Below are 26,856 nucleotides of genomic sequence, written 5' to 3' on the forward strand. Positions count from 1 at the left end.
TCAACTACTACTACGACTACATGTATGTGTCATCGGTGCTCACTGGTCTCCATCTGGCTGCTTTTTTATATTGTTTGCATAAATAGTTTCGGTTTTCCTCGAACATTTCGTTGACTTTAGAGTCTACGATGTAACTGTTTGTTTAACTGACTGTTCTGAGAGTTCGACTCACGATCTAACTCCCGTAACCTGTTTTCAATATAATCATAAAAAAACAGACATACGCATTGATAATTTACATATTCTGTAAGTCATAGTGCTCAGTGCGCATTAGAATCTTGATAAACCAATAAAACAATGAACATCTGTTTTTTTCTTTAAAATATGCATTATTTAGTGGCCTTTACTCGTAATTGGTAATGTCAAATAGCTGCAACATAACCGCCAAATTGTTGCTTGGTTACTACATGTTGCAAGGATGTGTGCATAGCTCATATCCGGCCAATATTAAACATTCCTAAGAAAGGCATTGCGTGCATGGACTTAATACTAGAATCCGCATACACGCAGTTGCCAGTGTCGTACATTTGGTGTGTTCGGCAAATTGTGAAAAATAAACTTTAAAGACCGTTGGCTATAGAGACGACTTAACATGTGTCATTTTACAAAACGACTCTCAGAACATTTGATTCCCTGGACGTTTTTTTCAGCGGACTACGATTCTTTTCTCACTGCCATATTCCAATTTGATGGATGAGTTACTCAATGCACAAATGGCTAATTAGTTACCGGATGAAAACTGTTCAACCAACTTGCCAATGAACAGACTCGTCGTATCAAAGCGCGATATGATTCACCCAGGTCAGGAGGCTTAATTGGACACACTAAAATACAGTATAAAAAAAGTGAAATGCTGTTTATATTCTTACCAATAAACGCAACCATTATCAAAATTAGTACTAAAAACGTAATTATGAAAAAAATTATATTCCTTGTGGGGATAACGAATTGGCGATGGAATACCAGAAATTGATAGGACTTAACGCATTTGGTGCCAACTGAAACAAATTATGCAGATGTCACTAAGTTGTTGATGAGATTGCTATCAGGGATGTGTACGAGTTGACATTTTGATATTTAAAACCTGATGCAACAACACCGTACACGTTAAAATTAGGTGCATACGCGAGAAACTGTAAGGCTATATTTGATTTGAACATGAAGTTAAAATAGCTTGTTCTGAAACATGAATTATAATCAGATTAGAGTGTGTGAGGAGGCAGAAAATTGCGTTAGAGGATAGAACTTTTCAGATTGACAGTCTTTTAGTGTCCCTGGTTGGGAGACTCACTTGTCAGAATATTCGCTTGTTGTGACCAATTTATATGCCTCAAGTATAGATGGGAGACTGTACGTTTCTGGAGTCGAACAGAAGTGTAACGGCGATTGAGCGTTGCTGGAAACACGGATTTTGGACTTAGTGGAACACCTTAAATTTCTATGTTGTTTCTTGCTTGAAACTGATGAAAAAGTAAACGTCAGTTCGATTGTTTACATGTGCTTAACATTCACCATGGTAAAACTTAACAAATTGCTATGTTGCTTGAAACTTATGAAAAATAAACATCGAGTCATTTTAAAATACATTTTTCACTTGTAACCTTAACAATGAGCATGCCAACAACGCTCGATTACTCAAAGACGACGGCATCCGTCGAAAACACTGGCCTCTTAGATATTCTTCTTTCTCTTCAACATATCAGCGGTATTTTCTTAGCCCCCATCATAGCCATTGTTGGGTGTACCAACAACATTCTAGTGTTTATTGTGCTATCCCTACCGCAATACCGGAAACACGTCAGCTGTCTCTACCTCAGAGTTCTGGCAATCGTGGATAGTGTTACGCTTCTTGCTATAGCTGCAATCATGACAAAAGACGCTACGCCTACATTGATTGCTAAGCTCGGGGACCCATTTTGCATGATACTGGGCTTTGTCATCAACTTCACTCCGGAGCTTTCATCATGGATAATTGTGGCTATAACCTCCACACGCTTTATCGCCGTCGTGTTTCCGCTAAAAGCTGCAACATGGACGACATCCAAATCGGCTAAGATCTACCTCATCAGTTTAGTGGTCGTTTTCACCGGATTTGCAACACCTGACCTGATATATACGCGGGTACCCCGTGGACTAACCGGTGGACATCCCTTTGAATGTGTCATGTTGTCTCCACTGTACGTCTACAAAACCTATGAGCTGGTCCATTCAATCGTCTCATTCATAATTCCTTTTTTCTTGCTCCTCCTACTCAACTTGTCAATTTTTGTCAGTCTTGGTAAGAGGAAGAAACTGATGATACGGGCTGTTAATAAAGAGGCAAAAGTACAAGAAGACTCAAACATAATGATGATGGTAATGGCCGTAACCTTCGTATATCTAATTGCTGTTCTGCCATACGTAGTTCATTTTCTCATTTTCGATTCCTTTATCGGTGGCGCTATCCTCGACGAATATAGAACCCGCCAAGGTATCATAACCTACATGATATCCGGACTGTTATATGCGGTAAATTGTTCAATCAACTTTTTCCTGTATTTCATTTCCTGCAAACGGTTTCGCAAGGATTTCGCAGCTGTGATATTTTGCAGGCAATGTAACTCAAATAAGTGATTTCTGACTCGGTCATACGAGTACAATTGTCATTTTGTCATTTTGTCATTTTGTACTACCGCAAGAAATATGGTTGGAAAAATCGTACGTGAACACAAGTATTCTTGTTCTCCATTGCCAAACAAGAAAAACATAATGAATTTTGTTATTTATAGCTTAATGCGAGATATGTTTATCCATAATGACTTCAGTAGATGTGGGAACTAAGATGAAAATAAATTGTTCGGCAGCAACACGATCAATTAAGAATAGATATTCAAAGCCAATTACAGAGTACCAGCATAAATATTTCTTTATAGTGCATGTAAAGTGGTGTGTGATATTACACGTTCAATAATTATCCTCGAAACAACAAGTGATAGTTTGTTGCAGTTCAGCACTCGGCGTTAAGTATGCGCAACTGCAGTTATTAGGCAGGCGCGTACACAAAACGTACCATCTCCGCCAGGATTTTCGCACGGTGCTTTCCTGCTCATCGGTTTACTAATTCAGATAGCAGTTGTCGCGCTATGCTAGGAAGGAGACACGCAAACTGGGCAGTGTCCGAGCATGCCGATGTCTATGCCGGGACCCCCTACTTATCAACCTGAATTAAAATGGCGTCAACCCCTCTTGGCTATAATACTCTTCTACACAGTGACCTCGTGGATATTTTTTTCTCACTTCAATATGTCACCAGCCGATACGTAGCACCTGCCATAGCCGTTTTTGGGTGTGTAAACAATGTGCTCGTTCTGATTGTGTTATCTCTTCCCCAATATAGAAAACATGTCTGCTGTCTCTACCTTAGGATTCTTGCAGGTTTCGATAGTATCACACTCCTAACAATCGCTCTTATAATGGCAGAGAATGCCACATCTACATTAATTGCCATCTTAGGTGACCCATTCTGTGCGATACTCAGTTTAATCACAAACTTTTCACCCGAGTGTTCATCTTGGATTATTGTAGCAATCACTTGCACTCGATTCATAGCCGTAGTGTTTCCACTAAGAGCTGCAGCTTGGACGACGTTCAAATCAGCAAAGGTCTACATCTTTACTTTGTTGTTCCTTTTGGTCGGATTTTCTACACCCGATTTAGTTTACAGACGGGCGTCTCGCTTAAAGCACGGAGAACTTGGCTCTTATTGTGTCCTTTTAGCCTCAACTGTATTTTATAAAAGTTACGAGCTGGCCCATATGATTACCTCTTTCTTGTTACCGTTTTTTGTTCTACTTTTCTTTAATGTGGCCATTTTTATCAGTATTGGACGGAGGAAGGCAGTTGGAATTGAGATACGGTCAGCACAAAGGGGAGCAAAGGAGGATAAGAACGTAATGATGATGGTAATGGCAGTTACAGTCACATATATAATTTTAGTTCTCCCATACGTCGTTAACTCTCTACTGTTTCACTCAGTAAGTGGTGATATCCTCCAAGGTATTATAACCTACGTCGGTTTACTCTCGTATAGTCTTAATTGTTCAATAAACTTTCTTCTTTATTTCATCACATGCAAGAGATTCCGCCGAGATTTTGCCACGATCATTTTTTGCAGGCATCTTCGACTAGGTGGCAATTCGCCAAACACAAACATGGAATTTCTTAGCAAATCCAAATAAGTCATCAACATTTATATGTTATTAGGTGACAGATATCCCCGCCTTAATCCAAAAGGTAAGACGGTTAAGATGATGCAGTTGAAGAAAGAAATTCGCATTAAAATTCCGTGCATGTACCCCTGTGATAGTTGCGTGTTCGGTCAAACGGCTTCCCAAGAGTGGGTTTTGGTAGGTACTGAATGAAACAATGTTAAAACCGAAAGATAGTTGTGAAATTCATGCTAATGCACGTTATATCACCATATTCTAGTGGCCATACATGTAACTAAATGTATATACAACTACTAGTAGACATGTTGCATGGAGATGTAGATGGTATGTGCATATGTACGGTAACACTCGTATTCTCAACTGGCATTGCAAAATTAGAAAAGCATTGGGTTATTTGTATACTCTCATATGAGATATCTTTATCCTATAATAACTTCAATCAATGTTCTATCTTGGATTGAAATGAACTGTATGACTGCAATGATGAGAACAAATCTTCTTTTCATAAGGTACCAGCATCAACAGTCGTGATATAGTGCATGGGAGTGGCAGGTTATTTCAACCGACTCAAGGCTTATTTTCGGAATTTTGACATGTATTTCTCGCAATGTGAGAATACGTGTCTGCAGGAAGGTGTATACACGTTCGGGGATGTCCGAATGGTGTTTTCCTGCTTTTAATAGAAGGTTGCGTGATTCAATCTACAGGTATCGGTTTAGTAATGTTTAGTAATGCAGTAGTGTGGCGGTCTGCTAAAAAGTGGACAGGCAGACTGGGAAGCTTCTGACTCTGAGCACATCCGATGTCCATGACTGATTATCGTCGCATTCCCATCACTTTTACCAACAAATGAAAATGGCTTCTACCTCTTATAGCCATACCACTCTTTTGCAATCTAGGCTGGACAGTGAGCTCGTGGATATTCTTGTCTCACTTCAATATGTCACCAGCCGATACATAATACCTATCATAGCTATCGTTGGGTGTACAAACAACGTTCTCGTACTCATCGTACTATCACAACCCCACTACAAGAAACATGTGAGTTGTCTCTACCTCAGGATTCTAGCAGTTGTGGACAGTATCGAGCTCTTGGTTCTAATTATTATAACAATTAGGGAAGACGCGGTTGCATTTATTGCTTCTTTGGGTGACCCGTTTTGCGCGATATTCACATTTTCATCCAGCTTCATTCCAAAGCTGTCCTCCTGGATAATAGTAGCAATTACTTGTACTCGATTCATAGCCGTAGTGTTTCCGCTAAGAGCTGCTGCTTGGACGACGTTCAAATCGGCAAATATCTACATCGTGACTTTATTGGTGTTACTAATAGGATCTAACTCGCCTGACTTTATATATAGTCGGGCGTCCCAAAGTGAATGGGGCGTGACTTGCGTCATGTTGGTCTCATTTGCTGGCGCAGAAAAGTACGCGTTAGTCCATACACTTGCCGCTTTCTTGGTACCATTTTTCTTTCTTCTTTTCCTAAACGCTTCAATATTTATGAGTCTCGGTCAGAGAAAGAAAAGAACAATGGAGATACGGTCAGCTAATAAAGAAACGAAGGAGGACACGAACATAATGATGATGGTAATGGCGGTAACGGTAACATATCTCATCCTTGTCGTCCCCTATTCTGTCAACTTTCTACTGTTTAGCTCATTTCTCGGTGGAGGCATTATCAAGAATTACTTCGTCCAGGGTATCCTATCTTACATCGGTATGCTATCATATGCAATCAATTGTTCAATAAACTTTCTGCTTTACTTCATCACATGTAAACAATTTCGCAAGGATTTCATGGCATCTATATTATGCAAGCAGATTCGACGAAATGTGAGCACTCGTTCCACTTGAATGATATATTTGCTTTAAAAGTATGTGTTTCCGTATCACCTTTGGCCAAAGAAGGGCCAATGTGGTAAAGGGCATGTGAAACCGGTTGGATAGGAACGTAATAATGATGGTAATGAGCGCAGCAATTGCATATTATCTAACTCTTTCTGTTCCATATGCTGCTAAATATTCTACTGCTCAGCTGTCTTGGTGGTACAATAATCGATGAGCATGAACTTCTCCAGAAACTCCTGTCGTGTATTTGCAGTGTCATCTCTCGCTCTCAACTATTCCATTTGTAATAACCTGCAAACACTTTCGCAATAATTTTACGACGATTGTATTTTATTCAAGCTATGTATCATTTTCGCTGATACATCGAATAACTAGAGGACAAAGAGAATTTAAGCAATTTGATTAATTTATTCACTAAGATGTCAATAGGGAAACGGTACAATAGTCAATACGATTGTAAAATATAATCACAGCTACAATGTAACTTGACAAACACTGCCCATGTATCATCCGAGTCAGTGCCGTAACTTCATGTACATTTACATGTATGTAATATATACAAGAAAAGGAAATAGTATGTCCATACATTTACGTGAATACTCTTATTATAGTTCGACATTGCAAAACTAAAAAAGAATTGTGTTATTTTTATAGTTTAATATGAGATCTACAAGTATTTTACCCATGAATACATTCTATCAATGTTCAACCTCAGATCAAAATAAATTGTATGAAAGCAATGATGAGAATAATATATCTTTAACGAATTACAGGATATCAGCATCAACATGGGTTGATAGTGCAATGTAGAGTGGTGTGTAATATCCAACATAAAAGGCTATTCCTCGGAAAACTGACATTTCTCGCAATTCCAAATTCTTGATGTGAGAATGCGTGTCTTCAGTAAGGCTTGCACACGTGCGGAGATGCCCGAATGGTGCTTTCCTGCTTTTGGTTGGTGGTTGCATGATTCCGAAGCTTAACAGAATCTATATACATCTGTTTAGCCATCGCGGTATTGCCGCACTCTGCTTAGAAGTTGACACGCCAACTGGAAAGTTTCGGAGCACATCCGATCCGATGTCCACGCACTCAACGTTTCCAAACGAAAGAAAATGGCTTCAACCTCTTACAGCCATACCACTCTTTTACAAACTAGGCTGGACAGTGACCTAGTTTATATTCTTGTCTCACTTCAATATGTCACCAGCCGATACGTACTACCTATCATAGCTATCGTTGGGTGTACAAACAACGTTCTCGTTCTCATCGTACTATCACAACCCCACTACAAGAAACATGTGAGTTGTCTCTACCTCAGGATTCTAGCGGTCGTGGACAGTATCCAGCTTTTGGTTCTAATTATCATAACACTAAGGGAGGAAGCTGTGGCGTTCATAGCCTGGTTGGGTGACCCGTTTTGTGCGATATTCACATTTTTAACCAGCTTCATTCCAAAGCTGTCCTCCTGGATAGTTGTAGCAATCACTTCCACTCGATTCATAGCCGTAGTGTTTCCGCTGAAGGCTGCTGCTTGGACGACGTTCAAATCGGCGAAGATCTACATCATGACTTTATTGGTGTTACTACTAGGATCTAATTCACCTGACTTCATGTATAGTCGGGCGTCCCACCGTGAAGGGCGGGGGATGACTTGCGTAATGTTTTTCCCATTTGGTGGCGCCAAAAAGTACGCGTTAGTCCATACACTTGCCGCCTTCTTCGTACCATTCTTCTTTCTTCTTTTCCTAAACGCTTCAATATTTATGAGTCTTGGTCAGCGAAAGAAAAGAACAATGGAGATACGGTCAGCTAATAAAGAAACGAAGGAGGACACCAACATAATGATGATGGTAATGGCGGTAACGGTAACATATCTCATCCTTGTCGTCCCCTATTCTGTCAACTTTCTGCTCTTTAGCTCATTTCTCGGTGGAGGCATTATCAAGAATTATTTCGTCCAGGGTATCCTATCTTACATCGGTATGCTATCACATGCTATGAATTGTTCAATAAACTTTCTGCTTTACTTCATTACATGTAAACGATTTCGCAAGGATTTCATGACATTTATATTTTGCAGGGAGATTCGATAGTACTTATACGGAAATACGTGAATAATATATTTGCTTTAAACGTTTGTGAGGCAAAGTATAATTGCACTGCGATACTTAGTTTAGAAGCACCTTTCAATATTCATCAGCGAGTTTGAGATAAAAACCTCCCGGTGTCCGAAACTAAGGGAGTTTTCGCAAAGCTTCCGAACGTCAACGCGAACGCCTAACCAATTGTTCGACATAATTATCAGGAGGTCGAACATTTGGATAGGCGTTAACGTTGGCGTTTTTGGGGGTTTACGAAAACTTCATTATAAGATCTACCCCAAAACACCGACGCGCACGTCTGTCTGATGATTCGACATCGTTATCAGGATGTAGTAACAAGGGGACAAGCGTTCGTGTCGGCAGTTCGGGGCGTTGCGAAACCTCTCCCTCGGCCTTGGAAAGGTAAATGAGTCGCAGTGTCTTCTACAGGGATCTATCGAATGTGAGCCTCTTCCCTGTGGAGATTCGGTGTCGCTCCACTTTCCTCGATGAGTCATTGGCGTTCTCAGATCCAACAGCTCTGAACACCGTAAAGTCAACCGACATGACCGAGATTGTAAAACCTTTTTGACTGTACTTGAATTTGTTCAAATGCCCCATGGTTAGAAATTGCTCTATTGGTCCGTTGCTGGGTGAGCAACGTGCCATTGTCATGGGCGGCGCCGGGGACAATGCCGACATTCACATTCGGTCATAAAGAGCGACTGCACGTGTACGAAGGCCTTTTGTACCTGATAGGCCCATGGTATAATGTACGCTTCTCAGCCGGTTTAATGGCGTGGACACAGTGTACGCATATCAGTGACATGCAAATATCTTTCTCTGCTGATGCAGAGAGTATCGAAGTGTTATTTAAAGTTTTAATGTGAGATACCTCTGTGATTTATTTCAATGAGATACGTCATCAGACCAAAATAAGTTGTTTTGCAGCTATTCGCGGCTGAAAAGATATTGTATTGTTATTGTATTCTGTTCATTAACAGACTGCAAAAAGCGATGGCGACGAAACGTTGGAGACGAGTGAGGACCAAGACGCATCCCCGGAGCAAAACGAGTTATCAGGTTATTTCCAAGTGTATCCGATATGAGAATAACTCTACTGTACGAAAGGGTGTCAGCTCAATTCGAATCATTTGTTCAGTGTTGGCGACTTATGGCCGGGCGGCGGTTGGTGGACTATAGGCGAATGTTTCAAATTTGTCACCGAGTAGTAAAACCGACCTTTGCTCAAATATGAACACGTAACAAGCTACAAGTCTACCGAGCTAAGAACTGATACCCTCTATAACTCTCAACGTTAGTTAAATGTACATTTGTGTGTATGATTCCGACGTACAGATCAAACATTGACGTACATTTGTACACCAATGGAGTAGTTGCTTATCAACACAAATCTTAAAGAAATGTCATTGAGGTCCATTTTCCAACTGAATTATTATGGCATCTACCTCTGTTACCGCCAGCTACCATAACAAAGCTACACAATCGGACCCAAACAAGCTCCTAGATATTTTTTTCTCACTTCAATATGTCAGCAGTCATTTTCTGGCCCCAATATTAGCAGCCGTTGGCTGTATAAACAACATTCTAGTGCTTATTGTACTATCCCTACCGCAATACAAAAAACACGTAAGTTGCCTCCATCTTAGGATTTTAGCGGTCGTGGACAGTATCACGCTCTTAGTCTTAGCTATCGCAATGAGGAAAGATGCATCAGCGTTGGTTGCCAAATTAGGCGACCCGGTCTGCGCCATCTTCGGCTTTATCACAGGCATTTCTCCAGAGATGTCCTCTTGGATCATTGTAGCAATCACTTGCACTCGATTCATAGCCGTAGTGTTTCCGCTAAAAGCGGCAGCTTGGACGACATTCAGATCAGCGAAGATCTACATCGTCACGTTAGTAGTCGTTTTGATAGGATTTAATTCCCCAAACTTATTATATGTTCGCGCAAGCGGACATGATGGAAAACATGGATCGAAATGTGTCATGATGATTCCACCCGAAGTTGGTGAAAACCTGGAGCTGGCCCATTCACTTGCAGCCTTCTTAGTACCATTCTTCTTTCTTCTCCTCCTAAACGTTTCAATATTCATCAGTATGTGTCAGAGAAAAAATCGAGCGATAGAGATACGTTCGGCGAAGAGTGACACAAACGATAGGAATGTAATGGTGATGGTAATGGCTGTGACAGCAACATATCTTATTCTTGTTTTCCCCTATTCTGTGAACTTTATGCTTTTTAGCTCATCTCTCGGCATCATCAATGATATGGCTGTAAAGGGTATCCTAATTTACATTGGTATGCTGTCGTATGCTGTAAATTGTTCAATAAACTTTCTTCTTTACTTTATTACTTGTAAACGATTTCGCAAGGATTTCGCTACGGTTATATTGTGCAGACATTTGGCAAAGCATTGATGCACGTACACACATACAAAATGAATAAAAATGAAAGCTAGCACTAGCACACAATCATAACGTTACATTGGAATACGACATGATTTTCTGTTTCTGCTGAGTTCTTTTAACATCATCGACTTTCCATTGATAGATTATATTTCGATATCATAAAAAAGCAAGATTCAGCAAATCGCTTGTCGAATATTTATATCTATATACTATCAAAACAAATGTCTTTGGAAAATTCGACATTGGTCATTTTAGTTATCAACGCTGAATAGTCATCATATTTTCTGTTCAATGATTATTTCTCTTGCTTATTACAGCGAGTGATGATCGCGTGTTATTATTAGTTCTGTGATTTTCTTAAACTGACTTCAATAAGAATAGAACATTGGACTGAAATACATTTTGTTGCATCAACGCGCATTGGACATACTAGATTAATTTGTTCAGTAATCAGGAGAAATGTGTTAAGTGGGATCATGAGGCTAGACATGAAGGATGTCACATCCATGGGGCCAAGAAAAGTATCAGGTTCTCGCCAAGTCTTATGAGGTTTTTGATATACGATCAAATAAGGTTCCCTGCAGGAAAGAGTGTCGTCTCCATCCGAGTCATCTATACAGTGGTGCAATGAAACCTCTGACGAATGGTGGACTAGGCGATATAACCTATATCGTAGGTATTTCAGCATCCAAAGATGACACGGAGTACACTAGGGTATCTCTAACCGCTAGATGACTACATCATTATGTACTCTATCAGATGTCAATGCTGTCTTGTACCTGTATTGCACCCGCGCCAGAAAGTCCGATGTCGACTCTCACCAATCGCGCTGCTGCTTGAAAAGGCTTACAAATCTGAAAACCAGGACTTTGATGTCCATTTCTCAAACTGAATGATTATGGCATCTACCTCTACTGCCTCTAGCGACCCTAAAGCTTTACAATCTGACCAAGACATCAGCCTCTTACATATTTTTTTCTTACTGCAATATGTTAGCAGTCATTTCTTGGCCCCAATATTAGCAGCCGTTGGCTGTATAAACAACATGCTAGTGCTCATTGTATTATCCCTACCACAGTACAAAAAACACGTGAGTTGCCTCTATCTTAGGATTTTAGCGGTCGTTGACAGTATTGAGCTGTTAGTGCTAACTATTATAATGAGGGAAGACGCATCAGCGTTAGTTGCCAAATTAGGCCACCCGTTCTGCGCTATCTTCGGCTTTATCACTAATATTGCTCCGGAGATGTCCTCTTGGATAATTGTAGCAATCACTTCCACCCGATTCATAGCCGTAGTGTTTCCCCTAAGAGCTGCTGCTTGGACGACATTCAGATCGGCAAGGATATACATCATCTCGTTGTTTGTCTTTTTAACAGGATTCAGCTTACCTGGCATCATATATGCTCGTGCATCCCGAGGAGAGGACGGTAAACGTGGCTTAAAATGTGTCATGTTGATTTCACGAGAAGTTAACGAAAACTTGGAGCTTGCCCATACACTTGCATCCTTCTTAATACCATTTTTCTTTCTTCTCATCCTAAACGTTACAATATTCATCAGTATTGGACAGAGAAAGAAAAGAGCGATGGAGATCCGTTCAGCAAAGAGTTTCACAAAGGAGGATAGGAATGTAATGATGATGGTAATGGCTGTGACACTCACATATCTTATTCTTGTTTTCCCCTACTCTGTGAACATTATACTGTTCAACTCATCTCTCGGTGGAGGCATCATCAAGGATATGGCTGTAAAGGGTATCCTTATTTACATTGGTATGCTGTCATATGCTGTAAATTGTTCAGTAAACTTTCTCCTTTACTTTATTACATGTAAACGATTTCGCGAGGATTTTGCCGCTTTTATATTTTGCATGCACTTGACAAAGCACTAACAGACATACAGGAATAAAATGTACATACATGCAAGGTACCATTTACACACAATCATAAAGCATGCAGCATTGGAACACGATCCAGTAGAACGAAATGCTGATTTCCTGTTCCTGTTTTGTTCCCCTGGCATCATCGATGACTTCATGCAGCTATGCAGGGAGAAAACCATATTGCCTCCAACTTTGGTATGGATCCTCAACAGACGCTTCTCATTCAGCTACAGTATATAAATATCATTCGTATTTTCTTTCTCTTGTTTATACAGGGAGCGATGGAATGTTATTTATAGTACTAATGAACGATATGTCTATGATTGATTTCAATCAAGATACACCATCAGACTTAAATAACTTGCATAATATTGTATTCTGTGATCGAGCAGGCTGTGAGATGGTGACGCTGGAGACGGGAGGCGCGCAACTCACATCCATGCAGAAGAACGAGTACTTAGGTTCGGCTCGATTCGAGTCATCTGTGCGGTGTTGGATATACACGGGCGGCGAATTGTGGACTTGGCGAGTGCAAAACAATGTTATATCAAATTTGGCACCGCGTAGTAAAACCGTCCTTTGTCAGAAGGTGAACACAAAACAAGCTACACGCCTAGCTAGCTAAAGACTGGTACACTCTATAACTCTCAACGTAGGTTAAATGTACATTCGTATGTATGATTCCTGTGTGCAGCAATGGCGTAGTTGCTAAAGAAGTGTTATTGAGGGCCATTTTTCCAACTGAATGAATATGACATCTACCTCTCCTGCCGCTAGCGACCCTGTAGCTATCCAATCGGACCCAAACAACATCTTAGATATTTTTTTCTCACTTCAATATGTCAGCAGTCATTTTCTGGCCCCAATATTAGCAGCCGTTGGCTGTATAAACAACATTCTAGTGCTTATTGTACTATCCCTACCACAGTACAAAAAACACGTAAGTTGCCTCTATCTTAGGATTTTGGCGGTCGTTGACAGTATTACGCTCTTAGTCCTAATTATCGCAATGAGGAACGATGCATCAGCGTTGGTTGCCAAATTAGGCGACCCGGCCTGCGCCATCTTCGGCTTTATCACAGGCATTTCTCCAGAGATGTCCTCTTGGATAATTGTAGCAATCACTTGCACTCGATTCATAGCCGTAGTGTTTCCGCTAAAAGCGGCAGCTTGGACGACATTCAGATCAGCAAAGATCTACATCGTCACGTTAGTAGTCGTTTTAATTGGATTTAGTTCCCAAGACTTGTTATACGGTCGCGTATCTAGAGGACAGGATGGGAGACTTGGATTGAAATGTGTTATGTTGATTCCACCCGAAGTTAAGGAAAACCTGCAGCTGGCCCATTCACTTGCAGCCTTCTTAGTACCATTCTTCTTTCTTCTCCTCCTAAACGTTTCAATATTCATCAGTATGTGCCAGAGAAAGAATCGAGCGATGGAAATACGTTCAGCCAAGAGTGACACAAACGAGGATAGGAACGTTATGATGATGGTAATGGCCGTAACAGTAACTTATCTTATTCTTGTTTTCCCCTATTCTGTGAACTTTATGCTTTTTAGCTCATCTCTCGGTGGAGGCATCATCAAGGATATGGCTGTAAAGGGTATCTTAATTTACATTGGTATGCTGTCATATGCTGTAAATTGTTCAATAAACTTCCTTCTTTACTTCATTACTTGTAAGCGATTTCGCAAGGATTTCGCTACGGTTATATTGTGCAGACATTTGACAAAGCATTAAAACGCACAGACCTGTACCAAATGTATACGCATGCAAGCAATACGCAACACTAAAGTTCGACATGACTTCCAGTATCTGTTCGGTTCTCTTTTCGATAAAATAAAATAGTATGGTACAAGCAAATCGCTAGTCGAAAATTGAAATCTACTCATAAATCTGCCTTTGACGAATTTGACATTAGTCATTTTAGTTATCGAAGTAGAATAGTCATCATATGTTCTGTTCGTGATTGTTTCCCTTGCACAATACAGAGAGTGATGACCGAGTGTTATAAATAGTTCCGATGCGAGATTATTCTGCAATTGATTTCGACGAGAATATGACAGCAGACTGAAATACGTGGTTTTGCATCAACGCGTATTGGATAAGATTGATTTTTTTAGTAATCGAGAGAAATGTGTTCAGTGAGATCAAGAGTCCAGACACGAGGGATGTCACATCGATGGTTCTCTACAAGTGGTATGAAGTTTTCGATGTACGATCAAATAAGGTTTCTGCAGGAAAGATTGCCGGCCCCATCCGAGTCATCTGTACGGTTTCGGTGCTATGAAATAAATCTCCAGGCAGCCATCCACGTCATGGGTATTTACAGTACACTAAGGTGACGGTATACTAGGGTATATTCTACTACCAAATGACTACATTATAATGTACTCTATTAACTGTCAATCCTGTCGTGTACGTGTTGTGTTACCGCACCAGAAAGTCCGATGTCGACTCTCACCAATCGCTCTGTTGCTTGAAAAGGCTTACAAATCTGAAAACCAAGACTTTGATATCCATTTCTCAAACTGAATTATTATGGCATCTACTTCTACTGCCGCTAGCGACCCTAAAGCTTTACAATCGGACCAAGACATCAGCCTCTTAGATATTTTTTGCTCACTCCAATATGTTAGCAGTCATTTCTTGGCCCCAATATTAGCAGCCGTTGGCTGTATAAACAACATGCTAGTGCTCATTGTGCTATCACTACCACAGTACAAAAAACACGTGAGTTGCCTCTATCTTAGGATTTTAGCGGTCGTTGACAGTATTGAGCTCTTAGTGCTAACTATTATAATGAGGGAAGATGGATCAGCGTTAGTTGCCAATTTAGGTGACCCGATCTGCGCTATATTCGGCTTTATCACAAACATTTGTCCAGAGATGTCCTCTTGGATTATTGTAGCAATCACTTCCACTCGATTCATAGCCGTAGTGTTTCCGCTAAGAGCTGCTGCTTGGACGACATTCAAATCGGCAAAGATATACATCGCCACGTTAGTAGTCTTTTTGATAGGGTTTAGTTGCCCAGACTTCATATATCGCCGGACATTCCGCGTAAATGATGGGGAACATGGATTAGATTGCGACATTTTGACTTCACCCGAATTTTCCGAAAGCTATGAACTAACCCATACACTTGCATCCTTCTTAGTACCATTTTTCTTTCTTCTCGTCCTAAACGTTTCAATATTCATCAGCATTGGCCAGAGAAAGAAAAGCGCGATGAAGATCCGTTCAGCTAATAGTGACGCGAAGAAGGATAGGAACGTTATGCTGATGGTTATGGCAGTTACAGTCACATATCTAATCCTTGTTGTTCCGTTTGCGGTTAATTTTCTACTTTTTACCTCATTTCACGGTGGAGGCATAATCAGAGATCAGGTAGTCCGGGGTATCCTTACTTACATCGGCATGCTATCATATGGTGTCAATTGCTCGATTAACTTTCTTCTTTACTTCATAACGTGTAAACGATTTCGCAAGGATTTCGCCACAATCATATTTTGCAGACTTTTGATAAAAAGTTAACACATCACCGGATTATTCACCATAAGTGTAGGCTACTTGCTGGTATTTTCAATATTTCAAGACTGGTGCCAGGTAGAACAATATTTTCGATTCAGTCGATAGAGCTAGAGCTGTCTGGCGAATAAAGCTTCCTTGGATGAACATGATAGTACATGTTCGGCCCCAAGGGCCGGAATGTAGCCGAAGTCTCTCGCCCTACAATAGCAGCATTCTTTGATACCATTTTTCTTCTGTAATTCTAAAGTTTACCATCTATTTTATATCTGCCATGCTCAGAGGAAGACAAAGGCGATTTGGATAGGCTGATGTGGCTTTCAAATGTCTAACCCTTGTACTGTTGTCCCCTACAATGTAAACTCGGTCATAAGTGCCGAGTGAAAGCCCCTGAAGTTAATGATGGTACTGCCCTTGTCCTTTTTTAAGTGGATGGTCCTGAAACGGACTGTTCGTTCTTTCGACGTTGCCATGTGTATGATATATACAATAATGTATGTGTCCTTTTATTTGTCTGTATATGTTATCGACTTCATATGCATATACGTGTAACATATACGGCCTGTGTCAGCGTTTTTGGTGTAATAACATCTTTGTTATTCTTGGTAACTCCTCATAATTTGTTCCCACCCACAGTGGACCAAATATGGATATACGTGCATACATTGCATTCGTGCATCTCTGATATATCAAATTTGGAAGAATTACTAAATACATGTACATGAACATGTAAGCTAAAAGAAGATGTTTTGGGTAATATTTATAGTAGCTCGAGATATGTCTATAAATGATTCAGTAGGAATACGGCATACGATTGAAATAAGTTCCTTTCAACTATTTGCACTCAAATGGCTGAAGAACAGGAATAACTCAAATTAAGTATTGATAAGTATTGACCTTGGTAATACGGTAGCTTTGGAAGGCTCAGCCAAAACTCAAGCACAATCAGTTTGGCTTCTCACTAAACCGTGCATCGTTCAAATAGATGAGGAGGGAGTGTTACTTTTGAACCATGTAAAAGCTATTGGCAACAAGAGCATCGTTCTCAAAGTTGGTGCATTGAGTTGAGAATTCGTGTCATCTAACAGCTATTGGCTGCGAGTACATCGTACTGTTTCCAAAATTCCTGCAAGGTGTCGCAAACCCGTGCCATCTTTAAAATATTGGCTACAAATGCATTATTGTTCCAAAAGCTATTGCATTCTTGAAGTGGCGAATTCATGTCATCGATAGCTGGGCTACCTAGTGCATCGTTTCAAAAGTTGCTGAGTGGATCAAAAGTGGCAAATTCGTGTCATTTTAAAGCCATTGACTACTAAAAGGTGATATTCTAATAAAGCAGGTTGAAATAATCTTGGTCTATGCTTCATGAAGTCCAAGTATCCAACCTTACCAGCAACCAATGAAATGCGTCACCAACAAGGCGCAGGCATTTTTTGTTGTTGTTCGTAAGAAAGCATGCTACGACATGTCCATTACTAATTATGTTATTGTCCAAGCCCGATTGTCACAAAGCCTCCGCCCAATTTTCAATCTAAATGGCAATGGCATCTGCGTTTAATAGCTTCATCACACCTATAGCATCCGACATAGACGGCACCCTCTTAGATATTTTTCTCTCACTTCAATATGTCACCAGTCACTACATATCACCAATCTTAGCAACAGTTGGTTGCATAAACAACGTGCTCGTACTCATTGTGCTATCCTTACCACAATACCAGAAACATGTAAGTTGTCTCTATCTTAGGATTCTAGCAGTAGTGGACAGTACCGAGCTCTTAGTTCTAGCTGTTGCCATGAGGAGGAACGACATAAAATTACATGCTCGGTTTGGTGACCCGTTGTGTGCTTTATTTGGCTTTCTCACCAATTTCTTACCACAGATTTCCTCTTGGATAATTGTAGCAATCACCTCCATGCGATTCATTGCCGTGTTGTTTCCATTAAAAGCTGCAGCCTGGACAACTTTTAGAATAGCAAAGATCTACATATTTTGTTTCTTGGTCATTCTGATAGGATTCGGGTTACCTGACTTCATATACAGTCGGGCAAACTACGGAACGGACGGACAAAGTGGGTTGGAATGTGATATGTTGACCTCAGCCGAGGTTTCAGCAAATTATGAGCTGGCCCATACGCTAGCAGCATTCTTCATACCATTTTTCTTTCTACTTTTCTTAAACCTTTCCATCTGCATCCGTCTTGCTTATAGGCAGACAAAGGCAATGGAGATACGTTCAGCTAATAGCGACACAAAGGAGGATAGGAACGTTATGATGATGGTCATGGCGGTAACAGTCACGTATCTAATCCTTGTTGTTCCCTATTCGGTTAATTTTCTACTCTTTAGCACTTTTCTTGGTGGAGGCATTCTAAAAAATGAGGTGGTGCAGGGTATCCTTACTTACATTGGTCTGCTATCATATTCTGTCAACTGCTCAATCAACTTTTTTCTTTACTTCATTACATGTAAACGATTTCGCAAGGATTTCGCCACAATTATATTTTGCAGACTTTCGATAAAACGTTAACACATATACTATTGGATGTTTCCATGTAACTGGTATGCAATCTCTATAGCAAGTGAAAGATTTGCAACGATTTCGCTACAAAAATATTTGGAAGAATTCAAGAAAACGCTTGGAACATAACATTATTTTAAAACATATATAACTATGCTGTCTTAATCACCAGTCCACAGGAATCGTTTGTCCTGAAGAAGGTTTGCTAAGGCACTGTTGAAAGGCATGAAGAAATCTTGCAATATTTTCCGCGTTTTCGAATCCATTCCTTGTTTTAGCAATTTCGGCGAGGTATACTTCATAGATGCAAAATCAAGGCGGTGCATAGCTGCCAACGTCTCCAGATCAGAATCCGAAAGATTCCCTGAAAAAAGTAGACTCGTCGTAGACACGGTGATTGCATGTGACCATGTCTGTCACGTGAAGAGTGTTCTGGACTGAATGCATCATTAGTTTTCATGCTTGCTTTTCATTACCAATAAGTGTTAGCATTGTCTGAGTACAATACCATATGTACGGCAGCTTTAACTCTCCGTCATATTCAATGGACATGTCATTGATTCCTTTTGGTCGTTTAAGAGACGTCCCGTATCACCGGCGGGCTTGTGTTTTTCTTATGATCAGTACGGGTTATCAGTCTGGTAAGATGGACGCCATGCTAAATAGAACCCCAAAAAAACAGGGAAACATCATCATCTAGGACTCATTATAGTAAGATCGTAGCTGCTTTTCAGAAACTATCTGCCAGATATTTGGTAAATTTTGCCACTTACTTCCTCCAAGGAATTTGAAAGCCTCGTCTAGGATCTTTTGGCGTTTTTCTACTTCTGCGTACTCTTCCGTCTTAATGAAATAAAACTGCTCCCTGGGGAAGATCTTCATCCAGTGAGAAAGACCAATGATATATGCAAAATCTAGTAGATTCACCTGCAACAATTGCACGAGGGGATAAAAGACAATGACATGTAGATCACATGAGTAGAGAATGATTTAATGGCGAATTTAGCCCCCCAAATACTCCCTCAGATGCCCGAAAAACCCATTTTAGGCGTCATTATGTTCTTTTCTGGGAGGGGGTCAAGAAACCTCATCGTTCCCAAGATTAAAACTTGTATTTCACTCTGTGTACAGCTATGCCCCTCCCTCATGCACAGTTATGAACCCGCCACTGAACACACCACTAGAGACATATCAATTCATAAATGTAGTAGATCAAAATGGTAGCATTTCGTACGCACCTTTATCATTGTCATACTATAAGGAGGCTGCCTATGACAGTAGAAAATACCTCGCGTACGTATACAGTCCTGGTATGGAGTAACAGCGTTCTTGACAAGCATCGACCATCGAGTGGTAGTTTTCCCTCTGCTTGTCATGAACAAGCGTTCGGCACCATACGTAGAGAATGCACTGAAACATGAGAAGAAAATGTAGGAGAGTCTGATGTACAAATGTAGAGGCCTGCAAAACAACTGCTGTGCATATGGAGCGAACGGCTGACAGCCGATGCAGCAGTCAAAAACTTCCTCGCCTGTAACAAGTCCCCGTCCCTATTAACACCTGTTTGGTCGGTATATGGCAGATTTGGCTATTAACTATTCTTGACACATGATTGGCTACCATTAATGTGACGTTATCAATATGTCTGAGCGCTCAGGTTATATAGATGAGTCAAGCATAAATGCATTAACTCCCGGAAACGGACCATATATTCTGTAATTTTCTATTGGTGATAAATGTAATAGTTCAACATATAGGCAATCATTTGTACCGGTAATTCTATACTTACGCATCAACTGGGTTTCTCATGATAACAATGAACTTGGCCTTAGGGTTGACTTCATAGAGCGCCTGCGCCCTCAGCATGTTGTAATAGTCATGATATTGCGGTCGTTTTGTTACGCTGGGTGGCATGTGATAGACAAACTTTCTTGTAGGACTACGAGCAACTAGATGGATAAGGAAGAGGTGGAACCAGTGAAAAGGACGAACCAAAGATGCATTGGGCCAGCTCTAGCAACATATTCGAAATTCGATTGTCGGACAAATGATCGTCAGCATTGGAAATGTTATTGGCGATATCTGTCATGGTCGACATATAGATGTGTTTCTTTTATATAAACCTGACCAACTCACGTATGATAGCATGCTTGCTCACATGGCCTTGCACATACGAAAGGATGCCAAACTTGCGACTCTGCCCGGTGATTGACTCCTCTGAAATGTGATATAAAGGTTGTACTGTCTATGTTTACCGTACGAACACTATTATTAGGTATTAAATGTAATATACAATCAACTGTCTACTTTGGCACTACCAGCTGACTCATCACGCTCATTACCAACATGTAGCTGTCAACATTTGTACCAAACACCTTCATTCACACATTACCTTAACTGCTAACTTTCGTACCAGACTCCTTCGCACACAATTTATACTCACTGTCAATTTTCTTACCAGACTCATTCAAACACGTTAACTTCACTAACCCATGTCTCTTGAAGCGTATAAAGCTGGTAACGTATGTATGTGCATTGCCATTAACTGTTTGCAGTACTACAGAGTCCAGTCGTCGAATTGTCGAAATTTTCAACAAATTTGTTTTTAATGAAATAATTCAACTTACTTGTACCATCCCTTTGATAGTGATTATTTTGCAACTCTGTGGTAAAGACCAACTGTGGATGACCGGTCAGCCGGTAGAACAGGTCCGAGCTCGCGCATCTTCTGAAGCCGAAGACGTAGCCTGCTGGTTGACAGTTAAGCCCGTCATCACTCATCCAACATGCTGATGGACTGTCAGTTTTGGAGGGCGGCTGAAATTGAAAAGATTCTCTCTGGGATCGTGTTTCCATCTCACGAGTCAAATATCAATGTGTTCTTTCTTTCGATGTGATCGGAATTGATGAGTTTTCAAAACATGTTATTCTCTGAGAGGATTTTTGTTGGCTTTTGCAACAATGAACTTGCAATGGCCGCTTCAAACCATCACACACAGTATCATTGCTTAGAACTGGCTATGTATAGACCAGAACCAGTGTTGCTTAAAAACTGGGTTGATTGTATTCCATGAACAATTTTCCAAGGGTCGGATTATATAAATGTTGCATCTTTTTCTATATTTTGTTCTCACACCAATGAGTACATGTATAGCGCAAATAGTTAGAAGATTATAAACCTATTGATATTTAAATCTTCACAGTCAACATATATTTTTGTTGTTGTTTCGTTATCGCTGACCAAGTGAATTTACCTTTTCTTACCGGACAACATGATTGGTATAGGGGGTGATTTAGGAATAGGCCTACCAAAATGTCAATAGTCCTTTTGTTACCCTACTGAACCATACCATAGCATGCAAAGCTAATGTTCAAACATTTGGCTAATCCTTCAGGCCTGCACCGGTATCAAAACAGAAAGTCAATTTATATAAAATGGAGCACTAGACTAAGTGCTAATGGAACTGCACCTAAAAAACGTTGGATCTGTCGTGTATCTCATTAAAAGGTGATACTTGGATGGAACATTTTGACCCCGTTATCCTTGTCCAAACCTGCCTACCTTAGTAAATGCTTTGTTCTCATTGTTGTCCCGAATGATGTCTGTGACAATTTTCCTCGAGGCCAGCGGACCCCTCTTTAGCTGCGTGAAGATACTTTGTGTACGTGGTGACTTGTCCCAAGTACCATTTCCAATCTTCTCGAGGCATGACGCCATATTATCCATGAAAACCTTATAAGCCGAGTAGGCATCATCTGTTTCTGTTGCCTGTTTGATATCAAGTGTTATCCCATCAGAGACTACAGCTTGTTCCGGTGTTGGGCTTGGGTAGTCCGGGCCCTCTGGAGATTCCGTTGACTGCGTCCAACTGCTAGACTCATCAAGTTCTTCGATCACCTTGTTCAGTTGCTCCCTATACTCATTCGCCTTTTTCAAAATAGCTGAAGAATTCGTCTCACTAACTAACGAACCGTTGACAGTCCATTTGATAAACTCCTGGTACCGTATATCCGGGGGAATATCCGAGGACTTGGATATCCCCCGTTGCCATAACTCTTGCAGCCGTCGCCAGGCTCGTCCTAAAATACTTGATGCTTCTTTACTGCCATCATATTCATCAATCACCCAATAGTCAGCAAGGTTGTCATCATCATAATCCCCTTCGTAGATAACGTCATTCAAACCGGCAAGGATGTCCCTCAGAGCCGTGGTGTTTGCCTTGCCGTTAGACCTTTGATGGGCTGGGAGAGCGCCGTCCGCCAACAAGTAGTCGGGATCCTCTCGCCAGTGGAGCATATTTTCGTAATTTTTGTATTCCGTTTCATAGTCCCCATCGTATATGACATCATTCAACTCCTTCAGAGCATGTTTTATGGAACTGCCGTCCTCAGTTTGCTTATTCGTTCGAATCCTTACCGATGCCTTCGCCCCCTTGACTACCTTAAAGTTAGGCGCCAGGTGACCTGAATCTCGGAATACCTCGTTGAATTTAAGGTTCAGCATGTAAAGACAAAGGATAATTACGAGCTGGACTGAGACAGCAATATACAGTGTCCTCTTTTGAAGTATGCTGCAGGCTGCCATCCTGGTAAGGGGGACGTTTTCGAAATTGCTCTGCCCATGACGAAGGAACCTAAATTTACTCACGTTTCGTAATTTTGACCAAGTATAGGCTTACATGAACTTTCTTTATTGCTAATCTCAAAGTAGATTTAATGCCTTATACCTATTCACTTTAGGCCAATTTACAAGTACGTAGGCGTTTACAGGGCCTATATGGTCGTAAAAATACCTGCTTTTCATGCCGCGACAGGATCCCGAGACGCTTCGCTGGTGAGACCCGTTGCCAGTGTCTCTAGCTCAAGGGGGCAGGGAGAGGCCCCCCCCCCCCCCACCCCACTATATGGGACAGGGAGAGCACCCAACTACACACACACAACCACACTTCCTCCACGAGGACAAAGTCACAACCAGCAAGGAGGGAGGACATTGTTATCTTCAAGGAGTGGCTACGAGGTGGCGTAGGCGTCGATCATCACGACACTCCGTCAGCATGACTGACCATTGCTGTAAAATCGGTCGAAATCTGGCCCGGCTTTTTGGCATGTAGATCGGATGCTGCGTTCCCGGTAGTACCCCTGGTAGTACTACATGTACAATGATGACGCTTTCCATACTGGACTGTTATATAATTCGTTTTATTTCAGATCTCGATCGAGATGTTGTTTTTTTTTTCTCTATGTACGCCAGCCGTTCTCGTAATATCATCAAGCTTACTTTCAGAACAATGTCATGACAATTTGTGTAATGGTTCGTCCAGGCCAACAAGAGTTGTAATGCATAAAACAATTACCTGATAACTGTCATGCCCGGGGCCTAATTTGCGCCAAGGAGTTGTAGCAGACCAGGCCAAGTCGTACATTGTAATTGGCGAAAATTATGACAACTGGCAAATGATTTGGAGAATTAAGGCGCGCGATGTGTACTAGTTTGTAACACAATTTTGTCCGATGATTTTGTGTTCTGACCTCCGACAATGGAACAATGCTGATGTCGTCGATATATCATCTATTCACAGCAGTACGGAATACAGCTTAGTCGTACATGTAAAGGTAATATGCTTTGTGCTAGTTTTCTGTACATTTGCAGGCCTACAAAAATGCTTGCGTAATTCCAAGAGCCTATTTCGAGTCGCACTTTCGATCGTCTCTGATATTATAGTCCAGGCGATAAGGGCCAAAAAACAACAAAATCGTGCAAAATGGTATGAAAGCATCAAATTTGATACACTGGCAGGTTGAATTGATATGTAGAGGGCCCTAAATTTCAAAACGGAATCCCGTATATTATTACCTTATCCAGGGACCATGTTGTTTTCCACCATAACTGCTGTATAACTATGCAAGTATAACAGTCATTTTACGAAATATGCTGGATAATGATCTCATGCCAAATTTGCCAATAAAACAATGGTCTGATGATTAATGAAATTGCATTTATGCAATTACCAGATATTTGTGTGCCATGGGTGTGCTATATTCTAGGAAAATTTGCCTTATAGCACCCTATTGATAAAGAACGTGAAACGGTCAAGCATTTCCTTCTGCGAACGTTTACGTAATTTATCAAATTCTCCCGGCCGATTTGTCATCCAGACTCTCCGTGGTTTGGTCCCGTTTTGACACCTGGACATTCTGTATGTCCCTACCCTTGGTTTGAACCGGCGTGGTCGTGGCCATCGTTTGGTCCAAGATAATATGACTAATTGAAATGTGTTTTCCTCTAGCACACACGCTTGACAGTTACGTGACCTCGAAGTTTTATTTGTCCGCTATCATTATCATCATGAAACACGTCAACAGTTGACCATCGCTTTAGTTACGAACCATTGTCCCTTAGTAATGGACGCTAATGTTTGACCGATTCATCACCATTTCACTGTCGAATTAAGTAATTTCCTGAAATTATTGCGGAACTACTTATGACACATTTGAAAGGAGGGCTGGAGGACCAGGGTCGGACTGGCAGTGACCGCCTATAGGCCTACCATAATAGTGTTTGTGAAAACGACTAATAGCACCGGGGAACGACGACTATATATATTTGGAGAATTCCTTCAAAATCTGAACTTGTATTTAAGTCTGTCCGAGGTCGTCGATATGAAATACATCCCGGCGATGAGAGTTTCGTCCATGCTGGCTTACCACTGATCTGAGTAACGTTTCCATACATGTTTATACTTTGATAGTTACGCAAGTGATCCCGTCATGTTCCTGTCAAGCTTCCGTCTGGTTCGCGTCAATAGCGAGGTTATTTTAGGCCCGAAAGGCTGATGGCTACAGTATGAGAGCTATGGGTCAGCCATGAGTAAAATTTCAACAGATGACATCGAGCTGCTGATGGTGATCAGTGATTCACAGTACTGGCAGTCACACGGACATCCTGATGTCCCATTCATCTCTTATATCTATGCCTTCCTCTATTTTATAGGCATATATGTATGCATGATGGTGATGATCAACCGAGAGCCACCAATGGTGAAAACAATACTGGATGACAGTGTAACTGTAGAGTATAATTTGTCCTGCAATTACACCATTCCAGTTGTCCAATTACTATTGTATATTTCTCTTTCTGCCCACTGGTACAGACTAATATCCACATTAACTATTGAATGAGGCCAAATAAAACAAAATACTATTTTGATAGTCAGCTAAAGCCTCGATTTTAGATTATTTTCACCAAATGACGCGGTCACGTTGTACATCCAATGAGGCACAGTACGTCCATGATTTAGATTTTTAAAGCGTGTACCCAAGTTTCACCAATTTAAGGCCACTTTTGGTATCGCCCTTAATACGTATACGTATACACTCACTCCATCAATATTTGCATGAAGGGGAATGAGCGATCATTTGATGACGAATATAGGTACAGATTATGTGACCCAGAACATAAAATTGATTTAGGTCTGAGTATAGAGTCTAATGCTTACATTTATCGGAATCTACATGGAACAATCGCCATGTTTTTGATGGAGTCAAAGTTCTCGTGATATAAACATAGATTTTTTGTTCTGGGCGTGACATTCTAAACAACCAGGAAATTGGCTTGCTTTACTCCGACGGGACTTTGATCATTTTCAGGTCTTGGCACCGGACTGGTCATGAGATTGATCAGGTTTGAGAAAAACGCTGAAATTAGGAAGCAAGACCGGTAAGTACTCCATCAATCAGATTTTGTTGTTTTCAGGATTTTGGTTGAGAATACCTTCCGTTTTCAATGCAAACGAAACTATCGTGTTCAGTCTGTTTGTGGGCAGTTTTGGATGTGTATCATGTTGGCTTGCTCAGTGAGTATCATACATTGAAGTTCTTGGCCGTCGTTAAACCCTACTACGCCTCCTTTCAAAAGGCCCAGTAATAGTTGACCCTCATTTCGCTACGATATAGAAAATCACATGGCCATTTTGGTTTTTCTGTGTATATCTCAATTTCTCATGATTCGTCAATTGCATAACTTGTGATGGATTTCGTATCATGCTTAGCTCACCATTTCCTGATCAAACACAATCATTTTAGGGGCATGAAACAGTTGTTTTGACTGGAATGCAAATTACTAGGAAACAATTTCAAATTTTATAATGCCGTTGCGATAGGTTCAGCAAACATATCATCCAACTTGTATGCCAAGGGTCATTATTTGAAATGTAACTTTTCGTACTTAGAGTTAATTGTTATTTGTTGCATATGCCTAGGGCTGAAGCATATTACTTGGCGCTGTGCCCTATTGTCACCAGGCCATAACATATAGAGTGGCCATAACATTACGTGT

The 26,856-nt window shown here is 40.8% G+C and overlaps 3 protein-coding genes across 4 annotated transcripts in view; 2 read left to right on the plus strand and 1 right to left on the minus strand.

Annotated features, from left to right (window-relative positions):
- Positions 1-1,608: 1,608 nt before the first annotated feature.
- Positions 1,609-10,920, plus strand: LOC135483034 (C-C chemokine receptor type 9-like). Its single transcript, XM_064763534.1, has 3 exons — positions 1,609-2,177; positions 9,601-10,342; positions 10,894-10,920. Exons 1-3 carry the CDS (start codon positions 1,609-1,611, stop codon positions 10,918-10,920), a joined length of 1,338 nt encoding a protein of 445 aa, XP_064619604.1.
- A 7,576-nt stretch (positions 10,921-18,496) lies between these two features.
- LOC135483035 (uncharacterized) lies at positions 18,497-23,106 on the minus strand. Its single transcript, XM_064763535.1, has 7 exons — positions 22,084-23,106; positions 21,149-21,338; positions 20,658-20,738; positions 20,311-20,470; positions 19,760-19,931; positions 19,295-19,448; positions 18,497-18,885 (listed from the first exon to the last, which is right to left on the minus strand). The coding sequence occupies exons 1-7, from the start codon at positions 23,104-23,106 to the stop codon at positions 18,683-18,685; spliced, it is 1,983 nt and encodes a 660-aa protein (XP_064619605.1). The 3' UTR covers positions 18,497-18,682.
- Positions 23,107-24,000: 894 nt separating this feature from the next.
- The window catches only part of LOC135483184 (semaphorin-2A-like), a 35,038-nt gene continuing 32,182 nt past the window's right edge, over positions 24,001-26,856 (plus strand). Inside the window, exons 1-2 of one of the 2 annotated variants that reach the window (XM_064763828.1) lie at positions 24,001-24,134; positions 26,169-26,238. The gene's annotated coding sequence lies outside the window, so the exon portion shown is untranslated. Of the gene's footprint in view, positions 24,135-25,718; positions 26,239-26,856 lie in introns of those variants that run through there. The other variant, XM_064763827.1, reaches the window with a different exon arrangement.

Source organism: Lineus longissimus, chromosome 2, assembly GCF_910592395.1.
Source record: "Lineus longissimus chromosome 2, tnLinLong1.2, whole genome shotgun sequence".
NCBI lineage: Eukaryota > Metazoa > Nemertea > Pilidiophora > Heteronemertea > Lineidae > Lineus > Lineus longissimus.

Coding starts and splice junctions, on each gene's coding strand:
- LOC135483034 (XM_064763534.1), top strand. CDS start 1,609: ATGAGCATGCCAACAACGCTCGATTACTCAAAGACGACGGCATCCGTC. Junction 2,178..9,600: donor TGTGTCATGTTGTCTCCACT/GTACGTCTACAA, acceptor CAACTGAATTAT/TATGGCATCTACCTCTGTTA. Junction 10,343..10,893: donor ATAGGAATGTAATGGTGATG/GTAATGGCTGTG, acceptor TGCTTATTACAG/CGAGTGATGATCGCGTGTTA.
- LOC135483035 (XM_064763535.1), bottom strand. CDS start 23,106: ATGGCAGCCTGCAGCATACTTCAAAAGAGGACACTGTATATTGCTGTC. Junction 20,471..20,657: donor GAGCAAGCATGCTATCATAC/GTGAGTTGGTCA, acceptor TTATCCATCTAG/TTGCTCGTAGTCCTACAAGA. Junction 18,886..19,294: donor TTTCAAATTCCTTGGAGGAA/GTAAGTGGCAAA, acceptor TACTTTTTTCAG/GGAATCTTTCGGATTCTGAT.